The sequence below is a fragment of the Myotis daubentonii genome, chromosome 12 (assembly GCF_963259705.1).
Source record: "Myotis daubentonii chromosome 12, mMyoDau2.1, whole genome shotgun sequence".
NCBI lineage: Eukaryota > Metazoa > Chordata > Mammalia > Chiroptera > Vespertilionidae > Myotis > Myotis daubentonii.
The window spans coordinates 35,878,203-35,900,363 of NC_081851.1; the positions used below are offsets into that span (position 1 = coordinate 35,878,203).

The 22,161-nt window shown below is 52.6% G+C and overlaps 2 protein-coding genes across 5 annotated transcripts in view; one reads left to right on the plus strand and one right to left on the minus strand.

Moving 5' to 3' along the window:
• The window catches only part of CCT7 (chaperonin containing TCP1 subunit 7), a 354,827-nt gene that overhangs the window by 80,116 nt on the left and 252,550 nt on the right, over nt 1–22,161 (minus strand). The gene's annotated exons all lie outside the window — the stretch shown is intronic.
• Nucleotides 4,356–22,161, plus strand: part of RAB11FIP5 (RAB11 family interacting protein 5) — a 36,633-nt gene continuing 18,827 nt past the window's right edge. The window contains exon 1 of one of the 4 annotated variants that reach the window (XM_059659425.1): nt 4,356–5,004. In XM_059659425.1, coding sequence (XP_059515408.1) covers nt 4,577–5,004 — 428 coding nt within the window. In that variant the 5' untranslated portion in view covers nt 4,356–4,576. The remainder of the gene's footprint in view (nt 5,005–22,161) is intronic. The other 3 variants (XM_059659426.1, XM_059659427.1, XM_059659428.1) reach the window with 3 other exon arrangements.

Consider the following 22,161-nt stretch of genomic DNA (forward strand, 5'->3'; position numbering starts at 1 on the left):
GGCAACTTCACACAATCAGTATTTATGGGCTTTCTGTCTCCACCCAACACCAACATCCTATGTTCACATTAAAAAGTTTAAGTTTATGCCCTGGCTGGTTTGGCTCACTGGTCAGAGCGTCGGCCTGCAGACTGAAGGGTCTTGGGTTGGATTCCGGTCAAGGGCACATGCCCGGGTTGCGGGCTCGATCCCCAGTAGGGGGCGTGCAAGAGGCAGCCAATCAATGATTCTCATCATTGATGTTTCTATCCCTCTCTACCTCTCCCTTCCTCTCTGAAATCAATAAAAATATATTTTTAAAATAAATAAATAAATAGCCCTGATCGGTTTGGCTCAGTGGATAGAGTGTCGGCCTATGGACTCAAGGGTCCCAGGTTCGGTTCCGGCCAGGGGCGTGTGCCTTGGTGGCGGGCACATCCCCAGTTGGGAGTGTGCAGGAGGCAGCTGATTGGTGTTTCTCTCTCATCGATGTTTCTAGCTCTCTGTCCCTTTCCCTTCCTCTCTGTAAAAAATCAATAAAATATATTAAAATAAATAGATAGATAAATAAAAAGTTTAAGTTTAGAAGATCTGAATATTGGAGACAACCAGGAAGGCATGAGCACACCCAGGGGGTCCTCTAACCCTCCCGGCAGGGGGGTGTCTGCGTGGAGGGGGTTGGTGGTCTCATCTTCTAGAGAGGGAGACACACCTCTAGGTGGCCAAGTCAGTGTCTTGGTAGTTTCTGCTCATTTCCCCCCTGAAGACAGCTAGCAGACCCCGCCCTTTCCTCCTGGGCCAAGTGGCCAGCAGGGTAGCCCTGCCTGACTTCAGTGCCCTCCCACAGCCCCAATCCGGGCCAGCAAGAAGCCTGAGCTTGCCGAACTGCGTGGGCCAGGCAGGGGGAGGGAGAGCTGGAGGAGCCCATCTGAGTTCTCTTTGCTCCTTCCTAGAGCCTTGTTACTCCATGAGATGAGGAGGGAGGCAGGCAGGAGAAGGCAGACCAGGCAGTTTGGAGAGCTAGGAAACAGATGAAACAGAGTGACAAATATATTTTAGTTGTAGTTTGGCAAAGATATCTTCATTTACAAAGTCCTTGGGGAATCCACTCCTTTTAATTTTTTTTTTAATCCTCATTTGAGGAGTGAGGATATTTTTTTCCATTGATTCAAGAGAGTGGAAGGGAAAGGGGAGGGGAAGAAGGTGGGGGGAGGCAGAGAAAGAGAGAGAAACATCCATGTGACAGAGACACATTGATTGGTTGCCTCCTACATGCTCCCCAACCAGGGGTGGGGATCAGACCTGCAACCCAGGTAAGTGCCCTTGACATGGAATTGAAACCTTGACCCTCCAATGTGCAAGCCTATGCTCTAATCACTGAGCAACACCGGCCAGGGCGGGAAATCTATTCTTAAAGTGTGGGGGGGGGGGGTTTCATCCTGACTCTGTGACCTCAAGTAAGTCTGTTTAACCCCTTTTTATACCTCAATATCTTTTTTTTTTTTGGGTGATGACTTTTTTCCTATTTTTTTTATACCTCAATATCTTTATCTGTAAAATGGGTATGAAAATACTTCATGTTTAGCTTCCAATGGATGTAGGGCTCAGATGACCAACAGCCTAGTATGGGGGCAAATTGCCACAGGCAGAAGAATCACTTGAACTGAGTTCAAGTCCAGTCTCTGCAATTTTCCAGTTGGAAACTTGGGGAAAATTACTCAACCTCTCTCTGCTTTAGTTTTCTCATCAGTAAAACTGAGGATAGCAATCCCACCTGCCTTAAATGGTTGTCTCTTGGGGTAAATGAGATAATACATATAAATGGTAGAACCAGGATGCCAAAGCCCACAGGTTTAGCCATTATACTACAGTTGCTCACAGGAGCTGGGGAAAAAAAAAAAAGGAGGGGCTGGGAGCAGCTGGAGCAGAGAAGCCAAGTCTCGCTGCTGCGGCCGGATCAAAGGCCTGGGTCCTGGGTGCCGGAGGAAAACCGCTGCCGGCAGCCAGGGGAAGGAAGGCCTGTTGCGCAAATCTTCGTGCAATGGGCCATTAGTCTATATATATAAAAGCCTAATATGCAAATTGTCCCCCCAGGAGTTCGACCAGGAGACCAATTACTTGCTATGACATGCCGCTGACCACCAGGGGGTGGCATGGAATGAAGAAAGGCCCCAGCTGGTAGCTGGCAGCTGGGAAAGGGAGGCCCCAGTCAGCAGTTGGAAGGCCCCAATTGGCCCTGACTGCTGGCCAGGCCTAGGGACCCTACCCATGCATGAATTTCATGCACCAGGCCTCTAGTAAAATATATAAAAAACAACAACATATAGTGTAGAGAAAAGACTGGGAATACAATAAGTTTTTTAGCAGTTTTTATTTCTGGATAGTGCAGGTATGATTTATTTTGACTTTCTTCTGTATATTTTCTGTATTTTCCAAGTTACTTTTAGAATCAGGAAAAAAGGCTGTATATGTTGTGCAGGTGCCCGCAGATCATTCGTGACGGTCTCCACTGCATTACAACCTTTGACCACATTTTCTCATGTTTGAAGTAGGAATCATTGTCCCCATTTTCTTGATGAGGACATGAGGCCAAGAGAGGCAAGAGAGCTGGCTCAAACTTCAGGTCTCATTGCTGCTAAGTGGCAGAGAGCCAAGATCCATAGACTGTCTCTAAAGCGAGGTGCTGTGCACAGGGATTCTGGAGTGGGGCTCAGTGCCAAGGACTCCTCTACCCCAGTCACATGATCATAGAGTTAAGGTGGGAGGTTGCCAGGATTGGGCCTCTGGCGGCTGTGCTCCCATAGGTCTCCTGTGCTCCCATAGGTCTCCTGTACTGGTTGCCTACACCCATATTCCTGGTGGAAGACATGGCCTGCAGAGTGGGGATTTTGGCATCTTCCGCTCACAGCATAGCAAGTCAAGCAGTACGGTGGAGAGTCTCCCCGAGAAGAAGTAAAGGTTTCCAGGAAAAAGGCATTCCATAGAGGAACTGAAAACAATAGCTTAACTATACAAGACTGAGAAAGGGAAGTGAGTGTGAGAGCATTAAATCGTTATCCATCATAGAAAGAAGACAGTAATGGACAGTCCTGATCAATCTAAATATAGCTATGTAAGCATTTTATATAAAAATATGGAGGTAACCACAAGACCTACGCACAAATGGCTGTAAGTGCTATCCCTGATTCCAGGGGTGGAGAGGGAGTTTTTGCTTTCATCATAAGCACTTCTGTCCTATTTGATTTTTAAAAAGCTGTATATGTGTGTGTTGCATTACATTTTTTTTTTTTTAAAGTACAGGCTCTGAAAGTAAAAGAAAGTTCAGGCTTTGGGGTCATCTCTGTGAATTCAAATCCTTCCTCAGCCAGTTAAGGATCTTGGGCAGCATAACCTCTCTAAATTGCAATTTTATCTTCTGGAAAAAACAGGGATAAAAATTATATTTACCCACCAGGGTTACTCCAAAATGAGGTAATGCATATAAAGAGCACAAACTAATACTGGCTAGAATTCAGCATCTGTCATTATTAACAATTGTTATCACTATTAATAATAAGCCACGCGGGAAAGTAGGGCTTTGCACATAGTAGGCGCTTACGGGGTGAAAGTAATCGCTTAACCCCTCCACCAGAGCCTACAGTCTCCCCCAGCTCGTGACGGCTGCGCTCCAGCGCTCGGAGCGAACACTTAAATATTGATGTGGCCACTCATTTATTCATCACTCTGTTCTCCGCCGCGGTGTCCGCTGAGGGCGAGCCCAGCTCTCTGGCCCTTCGCGCCGCAGCCACGGTCCCCTCCCGCGTGGAGGTTGGAGGCAGCGGCGGCTCCGCTGCTTCCCGGTCGCCGACGCGGGGACCGTCCCGTGGCGAAGAGGGAATCGCTTCTAGTTCCAGCCGGGGATCTTCCCGGGCAAAGGGAAGGGGGAGCGCGGCTCAAGATGAGGAGGGCAGCCGGGTCTGGCCTCACCGCCACGATCCTGCGCCGAGGGGTTGGTCCTCCCCAGAGGGGCGCGCCGGGCCGGGGCATTTTGCGGCGAGAGCAAGGACCTACCGAGGGAAGATTCGGGATTGGCCGGGAGGCGCGAAGCGGGCCTTTCAGAACCGGCCGAGGGTGCCGCGCTGGCCCCCAGCAGGCGGGGTTGAGCTGGTGCCCCGAGTCGGGGGCGGGGCTTGCAGGAGCCACGCCCACCTCTCTGCAGAGGCCGCGCGCCCCGCGGCCCCTCCAGCTCCGCGCGCGCGGGTCTGCGGCGGCCTAAGCGCGGGCGCGGGCGCGGGCGTGGGCGCGGGGCCGGCGCCTCCGCAGCGCTGCCGCACCGCCGCGCGGGGCTGGCCCAGAGCCGCGGGGCGGGGCGAGGGGCGGGGCGCTGACAGCGGGCGCTGACGTCGCGGCGCGGCCGGCGGGCGGCCGGGGAGGTGGGGCGGCGGGAGGCGGCGGCCGTTTGGGCTCAGCCCATCCCGCAGCTGCGGCGGCCGGGAGAGCGGGCGGCGGCGGTCCTCCGAGCCGGCTCCTGACAGCCCCCGCCGCTGCCCAGTCTGTCACTCGGTCCCGGTGGTTCCGCCGGGTGGGGCCGGCCTCGCCCGCCGCCGCGTCCGCTGCCATGGCCCTGGTGCGGGGCGCCGAGCCGGCGGCGGGGCCCTCCCGCTGGCTCCCCACGCACGTCCAGGTGACCGTGCTGCGGGCCCGCGGGCTGCGAGGCAAGAGCTCGGGCGTGGGCAGCACCAGCGACGCGTACACGGTGATCCAGGTGGGCCGCGAGAAGTACAGCACGTCGGTGGTGGAGAAGACCCCGGGCTGCCCCGAGTGGCGCGAGGAGTGCTCCTTCGAGCTGCCGCCCGGCGCCCTGGACGGCCTGCTGCGGGCGCAGGAGGCCGAGGCCGGCCCGGCGCCCTGGGCCGCGGGCTCGGCCGCCTGCGAGCTGGTGCTCACCACCATGCACCGCTCGCTCATCGGCGTCGACAAGTTCCTGGGCCAGGCCACGGTGGCGCTGGACGAGGTCTTCGGCGCAGGCCGCGCCCAGCACACACAGTGAGTGCGGGGCGCGGGGGCGCACACGCTGAGAGGCCTCCCCGGGCGGGGCGGGTGGGAGAGCGGGACCCTGAACCGCGCCCGGCCGGGGTGGTGCGCCCTCCGCCTCGCGCTCAAGGGCTCAAGAGCGTAAACCGACCCGTTGGTTCTAAGCATTTCGGGGTCCCCCCTACCCGTTCCTAAACGGTGCGCTGTGCTTGGCCGCTGGTGGGCCCTGGGAGGCCCCGGGAGGTGTGAACGGCGGCCTAGCGTTAGATGTAAATTGTCCAGGAACCTTAGGAGTGGGGTCCAGAGGCTCTTGGACTGTGGGAACCTCAAGAAGGAAAATCTCGGGGCCATAGGGCCTCCGGGCTGGTCTCCCTTTCCTGGAAGGGGAGGAGAACTGCAGGCACCTGACCCAAGCCAGGCCCTCAGGGGAATGGAGAGGTGCCGCCTCACCCTGTGGGAGAAGGAAGGGGCAGTGCTGTCCTCGAGGTGCCCCCCCCCCCCCGACCTAGAAACTGCGAGGGCATCTGCTTCTTGTCTGGAGCTGGGATGTGTCCTCTGCCACCTAGACACACCCCCGGACCCTGTCCCTCTGAGTCCCTGGCCTGAACGCAAGAGTTCCTCTACGTAAAGCGAGGAAACGCTTTAATCAGTCTTCAGGCTCCTGCCGGTCCTGCCTGAGGTGGAAACAGCAGTGGCGCATGCACTGCTGGGGATCATCTCCCAGTCACTTCCACCTAGAGGGGCCAGTGGGTTTTTTTTGTCATTTATTTTGGCAGCGTTTAACCTTCCCTGTGTGAAGATCAAGGCTTCAGACTGGGAGCCTCATTTCCTATTTTGGGCGTGGGCAGTGTCTGGAGGCCAGTCCCCAGGGCTGGCGACCTGCTGTGGATCACTCAGCCACTGGGGCGACACCTCCCCCGGGCCTCCTGGGTCCCGGGTGGGGAGGGTAAGGGCATGAGGGCAGGGGTGTGCCTAGGTGGGGACAGGTGCTGGGAAAGTTTGCCTGATGGGAATGGCATCCATCGGCGTAAATGTAGGAAGGCTTGCTGGAGGAGACTGATGAGCCTGGTGCAGACCCAGAGGAAAGCAGGAGTTGGCTAGAAAAGGATCTGACCTTGAACATTTTTCAAAGTGTGGGTAGGGAAGGGTCTTCATGGCTCTTAGTGGCCTGGGTGGGAAGCACAGGGCAGGCTCCCCGCAGGTCTGGCCTGGCTCCATGTCCCCCTCCCCTGGCCTTCTCCTCTCCTTCCCTCATGACTTGCTGTTTGGTTGCCGGGTGTGGGATCATGTGGTATAGCTTGGCCCTTGTTTTGTTTTCTTTTTTCCTCACTTTTTCTGTCCTCTCCCTCCTTCCTGGCCTAGGGAGCCTAAGGGGGTGGGTGTGGGGCTGAAAACTCTCCCCTGGATCTCTTAGCCCTTCCTTTTTTCTGGAGAGGCTCCTGTCCCCAAATTCTTTCCTCCCCTTTTTTTCTTAGTCCTTCAACCTCCACCTCGCAGCTAATCTGACCAGGCTGGTAGATGACACATCCGGGGGACACACACGTCTCTAGGCTTGTAGGGAGGGGCTTCTGTGAGGGCAGTGACTTGGGAGGGGCCTTTGATCCCCCCCTCCTCCCCCAGTTCCTGCCCTTGCTTTCTTCTTGGGCTGTGGGTCTGACTCAGCTGAGCTGTTTATGCCTTAGGCCCAGGTGGGCCTGTTTTCAGCCAAGGACAGTTCCCCTTGGAGAATTTGACTTGCTACCCCCTGATCAGAATGGGAGCCTTAATTGACTTTGTAGAAGTCCTCTTTGCACCAGGATCTTTCCGCACCCAACCCGCTGCCTTTCCTCAGATGTATTGACCTGGATTATTTATAGAACCTGGAGGGGGCAGGGGGAGAGGGATACTTGTGGTGGACAGAGGAAAAGCCTGTGAAACTGGCCTAATCTCCTAGTCCACTGGACCTCACACCATGCCCACCAACAGAGGGTGAGGACTGCTGCCCCACTCTGGTCCCCACCTCTCTCCTCTGGCTCTAATGGCCATTCCTGGTGACCTTCCCTGGAGCTGCTAAGACAGTGAGTCTGCACATTGCCCATTGGGCAGAGGACAAGATGGAGAGGACCGGGGTTTACCCTCCTCAGTTTTGGAAAAGAACAGTATCACACTTTAACTTCAGGAACCAGGTGTGGTGGTCTCAAGGAGGGCAGATGGTAGCCCTGTGTTGCCAAGACAGGACCAGGCTAGGGAAGGGCAGCCTCACGGATAAGAGGAGGGGCCTGTGGAATGGCACAGCCCAGATTCCAGTCCCAAACCTGCCAGCTTCTGGCCAGTCAAGTAAACTCTTGGTGCCTTAGTTTTCTCATCTGTAAAATGGGGCTAATTAGCACTTTCACAGGGTTGATGTAAGGGGTGAAATGAGGATGCAATTAAAATATCTGGTGTAGTTTCTGGACATGGTTGGTGCACAATGTCTGACGGCTTTGATCTGAGAGACATCCCCTGCCCTGGAAGAGCCTCTCATGTGATGGGGAAGACAATTTAGGACGTAGAGCCTAGGGAAGACTGGATGGCAGGGTACATGCAGAAGTGTGAGAGCTCCTGATAAAACTGGCTGGCCCTTCACAGCCCTCCACCATTCTCCTTACTGCTAGAGGTTGGAGAACTAGGGCTGGCTTGGGGGCCTGCAGTCTTGAAGCCAGGCTTGGCTCAGCCTGCAGCTCTCTTCCCAGCAGCCTTCCTGGGAGCTGCCTGTACCCTTTCGGAAAGGCAGGACAGCACAGGGTTTAAGAACCTGGAGATGGGGCTTTCACTCCCAGTTCCATGACTTCCTAGCTGGCAAGTTACTTAACCTGTTTCCTCATTTCTACAAAGGCCATGATAGAAATGAGATAGCATCTATAAAAGCCTTCATGTAGTTCCAGAACCATAGCAAGCTTTCAAAATATTAGTGTTGGGGTTACTCTCTGGGCCCTACTTTGTGTGGTGATGGTGAAGATGGTTTTGGATGGAGTGCTAGACACCTCATCAGCCCACAAAGATCCTTTGTCAGTGGGATACTCTTTGCGGTGAGGGATTTCACTGGAGACTTTCCAAATAATTAAATTCTCAAAACAAAATTTAACATAATACACAAGGAGATTGGTTATAACCCTTTCCCCTTAGTAAAGCCACACGTGAGTCATGGTTCTGAAAATCCTGAGATGCTTCCCAATTGTTTCCTTTCTGGCTTTTGCCTTCAGCACCCTTCCTAGTGCACTCCCGTGGGTGCTCTGTGTGGTCCTGCCTTAAAGAACCCCTGCCTGTGTGGCTCGGTTGGAGTGTCATCCCATACACCAAATTGTGGCGGGTTTAATTCCCCTTCAGGGCACATATCCTGGTTGTGGGTTTGATCTCTGGTTGGGGTGCATGTGGGAGGCAACCAATCAATGTTTCTCTTTCTTTCTTTCTTTCTTTCTTTCTTTCTTTCTTTCTTTCTTTCTTTCTTTCTTCCTTCCTTCCTTCCTTCCTTCCTTCCTTCCTTCCTTCCTTCCTTCCTTCCTTCCTTCCTTCCTTCCTTCCTTCCTTTCTTTCTTTCTTTCTTTCTCTCTCCCTTCCTCTCTTTAAAAAAAAATTAAAATAAAGCACCCCTGTCCTGGGCTTGTTGGATCAGTGGTTAGACAGTATAGGACGTAGAACCTAGGAAAGACTGAGGATGGCAGGGTGCATGCAGAAGTGTGAGAGCTCCTGATAAAACTGGAGCCTGGTGGTTAGGGCCTGGCCCCTTGGGAAAGTTGAGGCGGTGGGCTCGCCTGGGTTGGGGCCAGTTTTTCTTTTTTCATTCCTTAGAGTAAAGCTGTTGTGACCATGTACAGGCTGCTGACTGTGGCCCCTAAGAGGCTCTGTCAGCTCTGGTCAGACAGAGGCATTGGTTTTCAGACTGTGGCCGAGGAGGACGTAGGTTTGAGACCAGAGCCTTCTGGCCTGAGATCTCCTGAGGGTGGCTTTAGGGGCACCGGGAGAGGCACCCTAAGGAAAATGCAGCCTGTTGGCCTAGGGTTGGGTGGCCTTTGAGGGCATCCACCTATCCCTTAGCTCCAGATGCCAGGCAGAGTACTGTTGGGGGCAGATGGCACATGACCCCACGGCCTTCTCTCCAGATGTGACTGCTCCTCAGGAAGCAGCTGAAGCCACAAGCGTCCTTGGCTTCCTTGGCTCCTGTTCCAGCCCCAGACCTGGAGCTGGAGGCCTGTGGGACGGCCTGGGAAGTCGGCTTTGGCTGCCAGGGAAGGGTGTGGCTGTACTTAGAAGCCAGTCATTAGGACACAGGAGGCTCCATCTCCCTTAGTTATGGGGCAGTTTTTATGTGGGGTTGCTTGAGCAGCAGTGTCTGGGAGTGTGGGGAGGGGTAGGAAGTGAGTCCCCTATCAGACTGGGCAGCTCCTGCAGGCTGGCACAGCAGCTTCCCCTTCCCCTGCATCTGGCACTGGGTGGGACCCATCTCTGCCCTGTTCTCCCCTCCTGTGGGCAGCCAGGGACAGGCACCACTTAGCAGAGGCCCCATCCCAAGTGACCTGGAGGGCTGTCCCTTTCCTGTGCTGGGGGCTGCCCAGTGCCTTATTATTGCTGCCTCCTGGTGTTATGACTTCTCTTGCCTTGCCCAGATGTTTCCCCTGCCCTCCCCACCCTGCTCAGGGACAGATGATTAACACAATGGGGGGGATCTGTGTGTTCTCTGGGAATCAGTACTCTTTTTCTTCTAGTCCTTTGCAAAATGATGTGATCATGAAGAAGCTTTGCCCTGCCCTGGCCAGGTGGCTCACTTGGTTGGAGTGTTGTCCCATGCACCAAAAGGCCGTGGGTTCGATTCCTGGTCGGGGCACACACCTAGGTTGTGGGTTCTATCTCCGGTTGGGACGCATACAAGAGGCAGCCGATCGATGTTTCTCACATTGGTTTCTCTTGTTCTCTCTCTTTCCCTTTCTCTTTCTAAAACCAATTTAAAAAACATATCCTCCATGAAGATTAAAAAAAGAAGAAGCAGCAGCTTTCCCTTCCTCCCAGCCAAGTAATAGAAATAAGCCCACAGTGTGGACTGTCAGTCCTGTCTGGGATAAGTCTGATCACTTTGCTTCTTACTGAGCTGGCTGAGGCCCCCTTACATTTTTCTTACTCAGGAATGGCTGCCAGACAGGAGAGCTGGGCTTGGCAGGTCAGTCTGAGGCCCAGAGTGGCTGGCCCAGCCCTCACACCATTGAGCAGTAAGCATGCAGGGACCCGGAAGGCAGCCTTCAGTTCCCAGAAGGCAGCATTTCAAAGGAGCTACATAGGGAGGGGCTTTGTCTCTGGCCACTTTGACCTTCAGCTGACCTAGGTGTGGGGAAGAGAAGCACAGCTCTTAATCCTGGAATTCTGATGTCAGAGCTAGAAGAATGCTTAGACCTGTGGAAATAGAGGCTGGGGAGGGAGAGGGACATACTGTCAGCTACTCGGCAATTAGGAAGGGTGGGGCTCTGTGTGGCTCCTGTTAGGCCCTGGCACCAGAAGAGGAGGCGTTTGGGGCCCTGTGTGCACCCCAAGGCATTTTCTGTGGAAGTGCCTATGAGGTTTTAGAGGGGACATTTCAGCTGGGATGGGAGTGGGAGCCTGGAGGCTTATCTGTGGACCTGGTGGGCAGTCTAATCCAGAGGCCTTTCTGGAGTGCCTGGGCAGAGGCCGAGAGGGGGTGTCCAGGGATATGGACACCCCCGCCTGCATGCCTGGAGGTCTTGTTCGGAGGATGGACCCCAACATGTGGAGGAAGGACCACAGCCAGGTATTTGGTGCCGAGGCAGGGAGCACTGGAGATGTTCAGAGCGGACAGAGCCCAGGGAAGGCCTCCTCCAGGAGAGGACACACACCCCCACCTCCTCCGTGTTCCCACACCGACAGCATGTGGCACTCTGTTTCAGGGGATTATTGTGGCCTCCTTGGCCTAGTGCAGTGATGGCGAACCTATGACACGCGTGTCAGAGGTGACACGCGAACTCATTTTTTTGGTTGATTTTTCTTTGTTAAATGGCATTTAAATATATAAAATAAATATCAAAAATATAAGTCTTTGTTTTACTATGGTTGCAAATATCAAAAAATTTCTATATGTGACACGGCACCAGAGTTAAGTTAGGGTTTTTCAAAATGCTGACACGCCGAGCTCAAAAGGTTCGCCATCACTGACTGGCCTAGTGTGTTATCCATTAAGCCCTTTCTAGGTGCTGCCACTGTTCTAAGGACTTGACTTAAGTTAGCTCACAGCAACCTCTAGAGATACAGGCACTGTTACTGTGTTTAACAGATGGGGAAACAGAGAGGCCAGGTGACTTTTCTAAAGGCACACAGTACAGGGTAGAGCCAGGAGTTAGGCCCAGGTGCCGGGCTTCCCGTTCTGTGTTTTCCACCACCATGCTGTACCGCCCATCTCAGTTTTCTTCCATGTCTCCCACGGGTCAGCTCAGCATGGGGCCAGGTGCTCAGCAGCTGTCCTCCGAGGGTTCCTCTCTCCTCTTCAAAGCAGTCCTTGGGTTAGCCTTGGGGGCTCTGTAAGCATCACCTGCTACTCCAGTGTGAGGCCTTGGCTGACTGGGATAAGCATGTTTAGTCTGTGTCTCTGTGCCTGTTGTGTCTGTCTTGGGATGGGGCGTTGCCTGGCACTTTTGGAAGGAAGGTATCACTGCTACCAGGGTGTGTCTCAGGAGATGTGGGAGGCCTGCGAAACTCGGCCTGCGCCCTGGTACTACGTACTGCCCCCCCCCCCCACCTCAAGGAGATTTGCTCCCCTTGGCTTATGTAGTAGCTCAGGGCCTCGGAGCATCAGCAGAGACAAGACTTCCTGACCTTTCCCGATACGTCACATGCCTGTTCCACTGGGACAGAACACTCCCGAGCCATCTGGTTCCTCCCCCTACAGCAATGCAGATGCAGTTGCTTGCTTTTTTTTTTTTTTAAATCCCCACCCAAAGATATATTTTTATTAATTTTAGAGAGAGAGGAAGGGAGAGAGAGAGAAACATCAATGTGAGAGAAAAACATCGATTGGTTGCCTCCTGTACATGTCCTGACCAGGGGGTTGGGATAGGATCCGAAACCTTTTTGTGTACGGGATGATGATACAACCGACTGAATCACCCAGCCAGCCAGGGCTCGTTTTTTTTTTTTTTTCTTCTTCTTCCTTTTGTTCAACATCTAGGAAGCAATGACAGGCAATGACTATGCCTGGGTCAGGGCTTTGGAGAAAACAAGAGAGAGAAAATGTATAGCTCTTTCCTAAAAGGGTGAAAATACGTTTGAGACAAGACTGAGACAGGAAGGATAATTAACCTACAAAGCAGCATATAAAAAGTGTGAGAGAAGGAAATGATTAGAAGAAGGGCAAACTCACCAGGGTTAGAGTGATCAGGGTGGGCTTCCTGGGGGAGGTGGTACTTTGAATTACAGGAAAGGCTGTGGGGGACTGGGCAAATTTCTGAGTGGGAGACTGTACCTCTGGAAGGGAGGTAAATGTGGTAGAGAGTGGAAGGAAACCAAGCTGAGTTTCCTGTATGCCTTTCCCAGCAAAAGAGCCTTTACTTCTTATTTATTTTTAAGTAGTTCACCTGGTTCAAATGCTAAAGGTAAAGAGGCTGCACGATGAAAAGCCGCCCTTGTCCCAACTTTGAGTCACCCAGCTCCTCTCTTCAGAGGCAACCAACATTACTAGTTACTTCCAGAGTTATTCCATGCATTTAAAAGCCAATGTATTATGTATTTTCTTCTCCTCATCGTTTTTGTTTGTTTGTACAAATGCAACATTCTCCACACACAGGCCTCTACCTATGGTCAGCCTGCCTTCTCCATGAGGGATGTTTAATGTTTGTTTCTACCTATAGTGAGTCTGAACTGAGACCTTGGCAGAGGGGATGGGCACTTCTTAGGTTTGACCTCCATGACCCAAGACTCTTTTTTTTTAGGGTGAATCTGGGGTTAGGAGCAAACTGGGGAGGAGGGTGTGGTTAATTAGAACTTTTAGTCTCCTTTCTGCCCAAGACCCCCGGGGAGAGGTCATCTTGTTGGTTCTTTCATTCCTCCTGGGCAGATTGTCGACGGTTGGTCTTGGGCCACCTCCCTCCCATGGGCTGATGCCAGCCTACCTATAAAAGGCCCCAAAGACAACAAATCCCAAGTCTTTATGTGTGGTTTGCCCTAGTTTTCAGAGTGCTTTCTCAGCATCACCTCATTTTGTTCTTTCCTGAAGGCAGGCAGGGTGACCCCCATTTCACAGATGCGGAGACAGGGGTGTCAGGAGGTAGAATGACTGTTCTAGGTCACATGACTCATTAGTGGCAGCCAGGTTTCTGACCTCCAAGCCCAGTGCTTTTTCCCCTGCATGGTGCTTTTGGTCATACATATTTTCTGTTGCTATCTGTGCTGGCTAGACTGGTCTCCAGGCATTTTTATAGCTTTTTTTTTTTTGCTGGGTGAGTGCGGTCACAGCCATGTCTGAGGCAGCTGATGGTGACAGACCTTTGGAGCCTCCAGCAGTAGGAGGGATGAGGACAGGAGTATTAGCCAAGATGTTTGTGCCCAGGAGGGAGGGAGGTGGACCTGGCTGGGTCTGCAGGGAGCTGAGTAAGACATGGCTACGGAGACAGGGAAGCTAATAAAGTGGCGGTTCTGGGCGACAGGGACTGTCTCTTAGTGCCGGGCAGGATGCCAGGGTGGGCGATGAGAACCATCGTCTGGCCTGATAAGAGGCGATATCCTGTCCTATGGCTGTGTCAGGCTTGCAGTTCTACTGTAGGTACCAAATCAAAGGGTGGGTGAGGTGGTGGGGGTGGGGAACCAGAGGGGATTGGCCTGCCACCCGCACATCTCCTGTCCGATCTGTAGAAGGATGACTGCTCATGGGGGACTTGGAGAAGAGGGAAGGTATCTGGATGGGGAGACTCTGGGGAAAGGTTTTCCAGCGTCTCTCCAAACTCTGAGTAATAACAGTTTTGGCTGGCACTTTCCCCTGCCTCTAGCCTGCTTATTTTATCACCCCCCCCCTTTTTTTAAAAAATATATTTTATTGATTTTCCACAGAGAGGAAGGGAGAGGGATAGAGAGCTAGAAACATCGATGAGAGAGAAACATCGATCAGCTGCCTCCTGCACACCTCCCACTGGGGATGTGCCCGCAACCCAGGTACATGCCCTTGACAGGAATCGAACCTGGGACCCTTCAGTCTGCAGGCCGACGCTCTATCCACTGAGCCAAACCGGATTTGGCAATCACCCCTTTTACAGAGGTGAAATGGCTGCATTAAAGCCACTTAATAAGTCAGATTCCGGACGAGACCCCAGGTCTCCTGTCTTCAACCCACTGGGGTCTTCCCACTATGTCCTTAAAATAATCTTTTTCTTCAGTTTATTTCTGGGACTAGCTGAGCCCTGTGGATTCCATCTCCTTTACCCAGCAGGTATTAGAAAGTGTTCCATGTATCAGGGCCTCGGTTGTGGGGGTAAAGGTGGGTAACAGTACCTGCTGTCAGTAAGTGGGGAGCCTGCGGGCAGTGTCTCTGCCAGAGGGGCCCCTCCCGCCTTCCCCATTGCTCCTGTCCTAGTTCAGGGTTTTTTTTCTTTTTCTTTCTTTCTTTTTTTTTTTTTAACCTCTGCTCTGGACTGTTAATATAGCCACTGCTGCCTTTTTATAAACCAAAATGCCAGTTTATTCATTTATGATGAGAAATAACTGCTAAGGCATAAGGATTTGCTGGGGTCGGCCCAGCCATGGCCCCCACCCCACGTTGTGCCGGCTTCCAGCCAGACCCCCTTGCCTCACCTCTCCGCTGTCCCTTTCCCTGCTGTCCCTCGCTGCCCTGCAGCCCAGCTTCCATCAGTCCTGTCCTTGTTTCGTGCCCTGCAGTGCTCTTCAGGGCCAGAGTAAAGTTACAGCTCTTCAGCGTGATGTTGCGGCATCTCCTGTCTGCCCCAAAGCGCCTTCCTGTCTGACTTTGCCCGTCCAGCCTGGGCATCTGCCTATTTTGTTCCTTCCACCTGGACTGTCTCCCTAGCCCTGTCCTTGCCTCCTTCCTGCCCATCGTTCAAGGCCCAGTATAATGCCATGTCATTCCCTATGAAATCACCTTACTGCTCCCCTTTAACCTCCCTGTGCAGTTTGTTTGTGCATTTTTTGTGGTGTCGATCACCTTCTGCCTTTATTTGTGTGGCTATCTTATTTCCTCAACACGATGTAAGCTTCTGGAGGGCACCCATTACTTGTTCCTTGTTCCTGGCACATTCTTGGAAATGTTTTGAGTGGAGGCCTGGCTGAGGCCTCCTCTGGTTGGGTGAGATTTCACTGGTGAGTTAGTTACCTGTGCCTCTAAGACAGTGATGACGAACCTATGACACACGTGTCAGAGGTGACACGCGAACTCATTTTTTTGGTTGATTTTTCTTTGTTAAATGGCATGCAAATATATAAAATAAATATCAAAAATATAAGTCTTTGTTTTACTATGGTTGCAAATATCAAAAAATCTATATGTGACACGGCACCAGAGTTAAGTTAGGGGTTTTCAAAATGCTGACACGCCAAGCTCAAAAGGTTCGCCATCACTGCTCTAAGACATTGTGAGTGCCAGGATGGGGTCAGGATCCCTGTGCCAGGCCCTGTGCTGGGCCTGCAGCCGTGAGTAGATGGTTAGCACAGCACAGGCACAAGGCTCAGGACAGGACCAGGAGCTGGGCTCAGTCACAGGACAATGAGGACAAAGCCTGTGTCTTGGCCCAAGGCTACCCCCCTTACCTCCTCAGGGGTCTGCTATAAACCCACTGTTAGTCCCAGGTGAGCTCAGAGGAGAGTATAAATAAGTCAGTGCTCCCTAAGTGCTTTAATATGTGTTTTCAACCATCTCCAAAAGATTCAGGGACTTAAAAAAAACATACCCATAATACTATTATCACACAAACAAAATCAACAACTCCCCCATAACCATCCAATATCCAGTCCATATTCAAATTTCCCTGATATTAGAACTCTCTCTTCATAGGTGGTTTGTTGAATCAGGATCCCAATGGGCTCCCAAACTGTTCCTGGTGGTAGGTCGCCCAGTATAACAGTCCCCCCTCTTCGTTTCAACCCTTCCCTGGTGGAGGAGCTGGGAGAATATCCCACACTGTGCCCCGGCTGAAGGGCTCCTGATGATGCTCTTCCCCTGACTCCCCTGATTCTCCAGCCCCAAGCGCGAGGTCTGGAGGCCTGTGTCCCAGGTCCCACCTCCCGCAGGCGTCCTTTCTGTGCAGTGGCTGACTCTGCTGCATGGTCTCCCACACGAAGCGGTGGGTTCTGGGCTGTTCGTCGGACCCAGCCGTTAGGAAGTTCTCCATCACCCTTTCTCCCAGTGGTTTTAGTGCCATTGCTGATGACTGCACTTAGGTCTCTGCTTCTGCCCTTTCTTCTGTGTCTATCAGGAATGGGGCATAAGGAAGAGCTTTCCCTTTCAACTATTTGGTCGCTCTACATACAAATGGCGGCTGGAATAGCAGGGTGACAGTTTTTTGTCATTTTGGTGATGACTTTCAAATTAAAAACACCCCGCGCCCCAGGAGAGTGGGTGTGATACCAGTCATTTACGTGGCAGGCGTTTCCTGCCAAAGCAGAGACTGCGGGGCCTCGTGAGCCCAGGGAGGGGACAGCGTGGCATGACTCTGAAGATGGCTGGTCTTTTGAGGGCAGATGGTTTAATCTACACAACATCTCTTGAAATGGCCAGTGCTGGCCTGGCCTGGAAATTTGGGGCAGACACTGTTATGGGCAGAGAGATATTTTGGTGTTTTCTCCTATAGTTTCCCTAACATTTACTTTTTGAGTCCCTGTGTTCCCCTCTGAACCCTGAAGCCCCCGTTTGCTCTAGCTCTCTAGGGAAGCTAGCGGTGGAGAGTGAGGCAGAAAGGAAACCCACCAGGATTTCTTCTTCCTTCACTTTGGCCCCTCACTTTCCCGTCTCGAAGATTTTTCAGCCGGCGCATCAGGGCAGCACAGTTGTCTTTGCTAAGGGCCTGCTGGCTTCCTTTGCCTCAGGGGTGGAGTTCAGTTCTGCATCTTTCAGCTTTGCCGGCCCTCATCCCCAGCGTGGTGGTAGCTTTTCGTCAGCCTGAGGTAAGGCCAGTCTCCCAAGAGGCCGGGACTGCAGCCACAGCCAGAAAAGAGAAGCTGCGGACCTGGTGGGTTGCCCCTGTAGCAGGGGGGCTCAGGTGGGGACCAACCTGGGGAAGTTGGAGATTGTGGTATTGGGGTCATGATCAAAACAGGCCCCAGTTAGCAGGTACACTTGGCTGTTTTTGTTTCTTTGGAGTCACCTTCATTGTCATGCCCTCCTAGTTCCCTGAGTGGAATCTGGGACCAACCTGGGGAAGTTGGAGATTGTGGTATTGGGGTCATGATCAAAACAGGCCCCAGTTAGCAGGTACACTTGGCTGTTTTTGTTTCTTTGGAGTCACCTTCATTGGCATGCAGGATGGCGAGGGTCGGGCTGAGCACTGTAGCGTGACACAGGGGAGTCTCAGGGCGTCTGGCTAGCTTCTTGCCTGTTGTCATGCCCTCCTAGTTCCCTGAGTGGAATCTGGGAGCAGTGCCTGCCCTCTGCCTTGAGGCCCAGCCTGGGTGCCGTGCACTGAGGCAGGAAGGCAAAGGCCTGCCTTCTGCTGCCGTTGTGCCCTCCCTCCTCTAGAGCAGGTGCTCTTAGCCCTTTCTGTGCCATGGACCTCTTCTCAGAACAAGATCTCCAAATACATAGGATTACCAAGTACACCGATGATATTGAAGCACATTTATCAACATATTAGAACATTTGCTAAAGTACCTGGGCTTTATTACTGTGTTAAACAATGTGATCCAGTGGGAGGACTAATAACTTTAAAGTTCAAAGTAAAGATGAGTATAGACAATATTTTGTTACATCTGTAATGTGATAAGAAAATACCTGGTTTCTCCTCGTGACACACTCATAGGTACTGCTACTCTACTACTACTGTTGGAAAAATTCATAATTGAAGAGATGCTTAATTTCAGTTAGAGATGAGGGGAAATAAAGATGTAATTTTTCTCTTATCTAAAACATACCCTTTACTTTGGAGAAATAAGGAGTGACTTTAGATTCCTTGGTTGGGCAGGGACACAGAAGTTTCTGGGCCTGCAATGTGTGTGTGTGTGTGTGTGTGTGTGGTACTTGCAGAGGGAGGCAGTCTAGTGGCAGTGATCAAGGTCTGGCCAGGCTCTGGAGAGAGGGAGCCTGAGTTCAAATCCTGGCTCTCCTACTTCCTGAAAATAAGTAGGTGACTTAACCCAGCAGACTTCTCTGTGCCCCTGTGTCTGCATCTGCAAAAACATAAGAGCTGACACTTATGTGGTGTTTCCCATGTGCCAGGCCCTATTCTCTGAGTGTTTCACACACAATCCACTTACTCCTTTTAGAGTTTTGTGAGGGGAATGGATTTCCATTACCTCCATAGGTATGGAAACTGAAGCATAGATCAGGTGATCTGCCCAAGGTCATGAAGCCATAAGTCCTGGGGCTGGGGCTTAAACTAGGCAGCCTGGCTCCAAAGTCTATGCTGGTAACCACTCTAGGGTCAGCCTCCCACACCCACCTCAACAGGGCTGTGGAAAGGATTAATGGGATAGACTTTGTTGTGTTGAGTGCTTAGTATAGTGTCTGGCACACAATAGGTGCTGAATGAGAGAAGTTGTTCAAGGTGAGAAGACCAGTGGCCTAGTGATGGGCTAGAGTGGGATCAACAGCCACCGTCATTCACGAGTCTGGTCACTTCCCAAATCTGGTTGGCACCTTCTCTCTCAGATGGGCTAGTGAGCATCTTAGCTCAGAGATGGGGATGAGGGTCTCGGGGTTAAAGAAGGTCCCCGTTGGGAACTGACCCCTTGAAGCCTGGCTCTGCGGTCCCTTCCTCAGGAAGCTCCTGTTTGGGGATGGTGGGCAGGGAGCCCCCTCTTTGCTCTTTGGGAACCTGGTGTCATAGGTAAGACCCATGGATTTGTAATAGAAACATTACACAGTTGTTCAGTTGTGAACAGGGACAAACAAGTTCTTAAGTCAATTCATGGATTAATTTGTTAGTTCATTGAACAAAGGTTTGAGTGTCCACTATTTTAAGTGCTGAGAAGCAGAGGTGAGCAGAATAAAATTGCTGCCTGTAGAGCAGGGGAAGGCAGACATGACATGGCTGTGCATAATATATCATTTTACTGTGTGGGATGCGTGCATGCTCATGTGCACATGTGCACGAACACACACCTGGGTACTGCTCTTCTACTGCTCTTCCACATGTCAGGTAGTGTTAAGTATGCTCAAGAAATAAAACAGGGTAAGGGACAGTAGCAGTTGGGAACTCAGGGAAGACAGAGGCGTTTCAGATGAACTGACATGAGTGAGTGAGTCAGTGAGTGAGTGAACCATGGCCTGAGATCTAGGCCCGTGTAAAGCAGGTGCAGTGGCCTTGAGGTGGGAACATGTTCGGGTCAGTGTGGGATGAGACACACAGAGTCAGGGAGCTGGGAGCCAAAAGATAGGTCCTTTCCACCTCTGAGGAGTGGGGTGATGTGCTCTGGCCTCACCTGTTTGTGGGTGGAGCATGGAAGGCAGGGGCAGGTAAGCAGGGAACTGTAATGTCCAGCAGGAGATGGTGGCGGACTGCACTGTAGGGTGACAGTGGTGGGAGGGTTGGATTCTAGATATAATTTACAGGTAGAGCTACAAGAGTTCAGTTACGATGTGGGTTGTGTGGGGAAAAAGAGACAAATGTTGGTTCCTGGGTTTGGGGCCTGAAATAAATGACATGTGGGGGCTCAGGAAGGGCCACAACTGTTTGGGTCATAAGCTGAATTTGGACTGATAGGAATGGAAATGAGTCAGGCGTGCCGGGCCCGTGGCTGTCACAGCTCCAACGCCACAGTCTCTGACAGGAACCCCCTGGCACCTGCCTGTGTTTGATGTCTGCCCTAGGTGGGCCCTCCCAGTGTTGGGCTTTTTCAGTCACGCTGTGTGGCACCTGTTAGCCAGCTTCGTGCCCAGAGAGCTGGGTGTGTTGGACCTGGGAGTCCACGAGCAGGAGTAAGTAGGGCCATGGTCTTGATAACAGGTGAGGCAACCAGACCCCCACTCCTTGCATCCCACCTTTGTCCTCTGCCCCTGTGGTGTGTGGGTAGGGGTCCATCCTGGGGGAAGACTGAAAGCTGAGTCCTAAGTCCACACTGGGCCTGCTGAACTTTGTCCGGCTATTAGCATGGGAGAGAGATTGTGGCTGAGCAGGGGCCCTGTACGAGCTTTCGCACGGTGGGCCCTCAGGAATTCTGGACCTTGGGCTGTTGGGGAGGCTCATCTCAGACAAAGGTTTAATGGCCTGGGATCAGGACAAAACCCGAGGTTTCCTCAGTGACCTCTCAGGGCTCTGTCCTCTCGGGATTGTGCCAGTCCTTTGAACGGGTTTCTGGTCTCCATACCCATCTCTGTGCCTCTTTGGGAATCTGTGATGTAGGCCCAGAGCCCGCACGCAGTGAGCACACAGTGAGGCTAGGCCAGCCCTGCCGATTCTCTAGCCCCAGAGCGTGTCTCCCTCTGCCCATGCATGGCCCCCAGGCCCCTGTGCACCCACAGGCTCAGGTCTGCATTTGAACAAGACTCAGGGACCCTTTAGCACGTTGCAGTTTGAGAAGCGCTGATGAATGCCACTCCCGAGGACCAGGCTTTGCATGTGTCATCTTCTCAGCAGCCCTAATAGTGTGGCATCCCCACTGGATGGCCAGGGAAGCGGAGGCTTCGGGAAGTAACCTGGTAGGTGGAGGTTACACACGAGTGAGTGGTGGGGCCAGCTGTGTACTCAGGGTGCAGAGCCAGGCTGAGCCATCAGCTGTGCCGCCACGTGCGTCCAGATGAGAGCTCTGAGCAAGGGGTGGGCAGAGCAGGGGGGCAATGAGGGGGAGGTGGGCAGTGAAAAGCTGAGGGCTTATAGCATCTCAAGGCTTTACTGCCAACATTGCTTCTTTACTTTGGAGCTATGTGCCTGGGGGGATGCTTGTTAAATATCCACAGGGCATACCGTTTAGCGAGGGAGATCCTGGCCACCTGGGGATGACACCAGGTGGTCAGAGCAGATGTGGCCAGGATGGTGGCAGGTGAGAAAGCTTCCTAGAGGAGGTGGGACTTGAACTGGGCCATGGGACCCTATTGTCTCGTTCCCCGAGGGAGTCTCAGTCTGCAGGGAAGAGATGCTCAGAGCCTGTTTGCTCTGGGGCCTACTGTGTGCAGGGCTCTGTGAAGAGAAAATTTCCATCATTTCACGGAGGGATCGTCAGGCCACAGCAGCTGTGTTCAAGGCTTCCTGACCTCATCTGGACTGTGCTGCAGTGCCTGGCAGGCCCGGGGTCTGTAGGGGACCCTGTGGACAGACAGGAGGAAGAAGGAAGCAGGGGTGGGAGGGAAGGATGTGGCCTTTGTCCGGGAGCAGCTGTCTCAGCCCATGAGGGTCACACTCTGGGAGAATGCCTGCTGTGGTCGGGTCCCTTGGCATCTCGGGTGCCAGGTAGGGGCCTGTTCAGGCCTGGCCTGGAAGGCGGAGGGAAGGATGGTAAGTTGGTAGGAAGATAGCTGGGTGATAGTGGCTGGAGGTCTAGAGGCAGGTCCTGACCATTCTCAACCTCACTCTGCTCTGGATGGGAGACTCAGAAAATGGTGAGGAAAGTCTTTTCCCTCCCGGCCCCACCTCCCAGGATCTTCCTGCCCTAAAGGGGGCCTAGGCTGGGTTTGGGGAGTGCCTAGGGCTTGGCCTTTAAAGAGTCCATATGGTGCCCAGTGTTGCTAGTGAGGACCCGAAGCTGTTCTAATTCCTGATGTATGAACCCTCCTCCCTCTTTGGGAGCCTCAGGGTCTCCTCTGTATACCTGGTGTTCTGAGACACACCGTGACACCCGTGGCTGGGTCTTCCTTAGTTCCTTGTGCTGCATGCTTGTGGCCCTTCTGTCCTGGTGGTCATATCCTTCAGTTAAGAAAAACTTTCTTGCATTTTTTTCTTTCACTGTTTCATCCACTTTGTGTTCTCTACATGTACTCTCTCTGCTTTTTTTCTTCTTAGTTAATAAGCTTTGTTTTAGACCAGTTTTTTGTTAATCTTCACCGGAGGATATTTTTCCATTGATCTT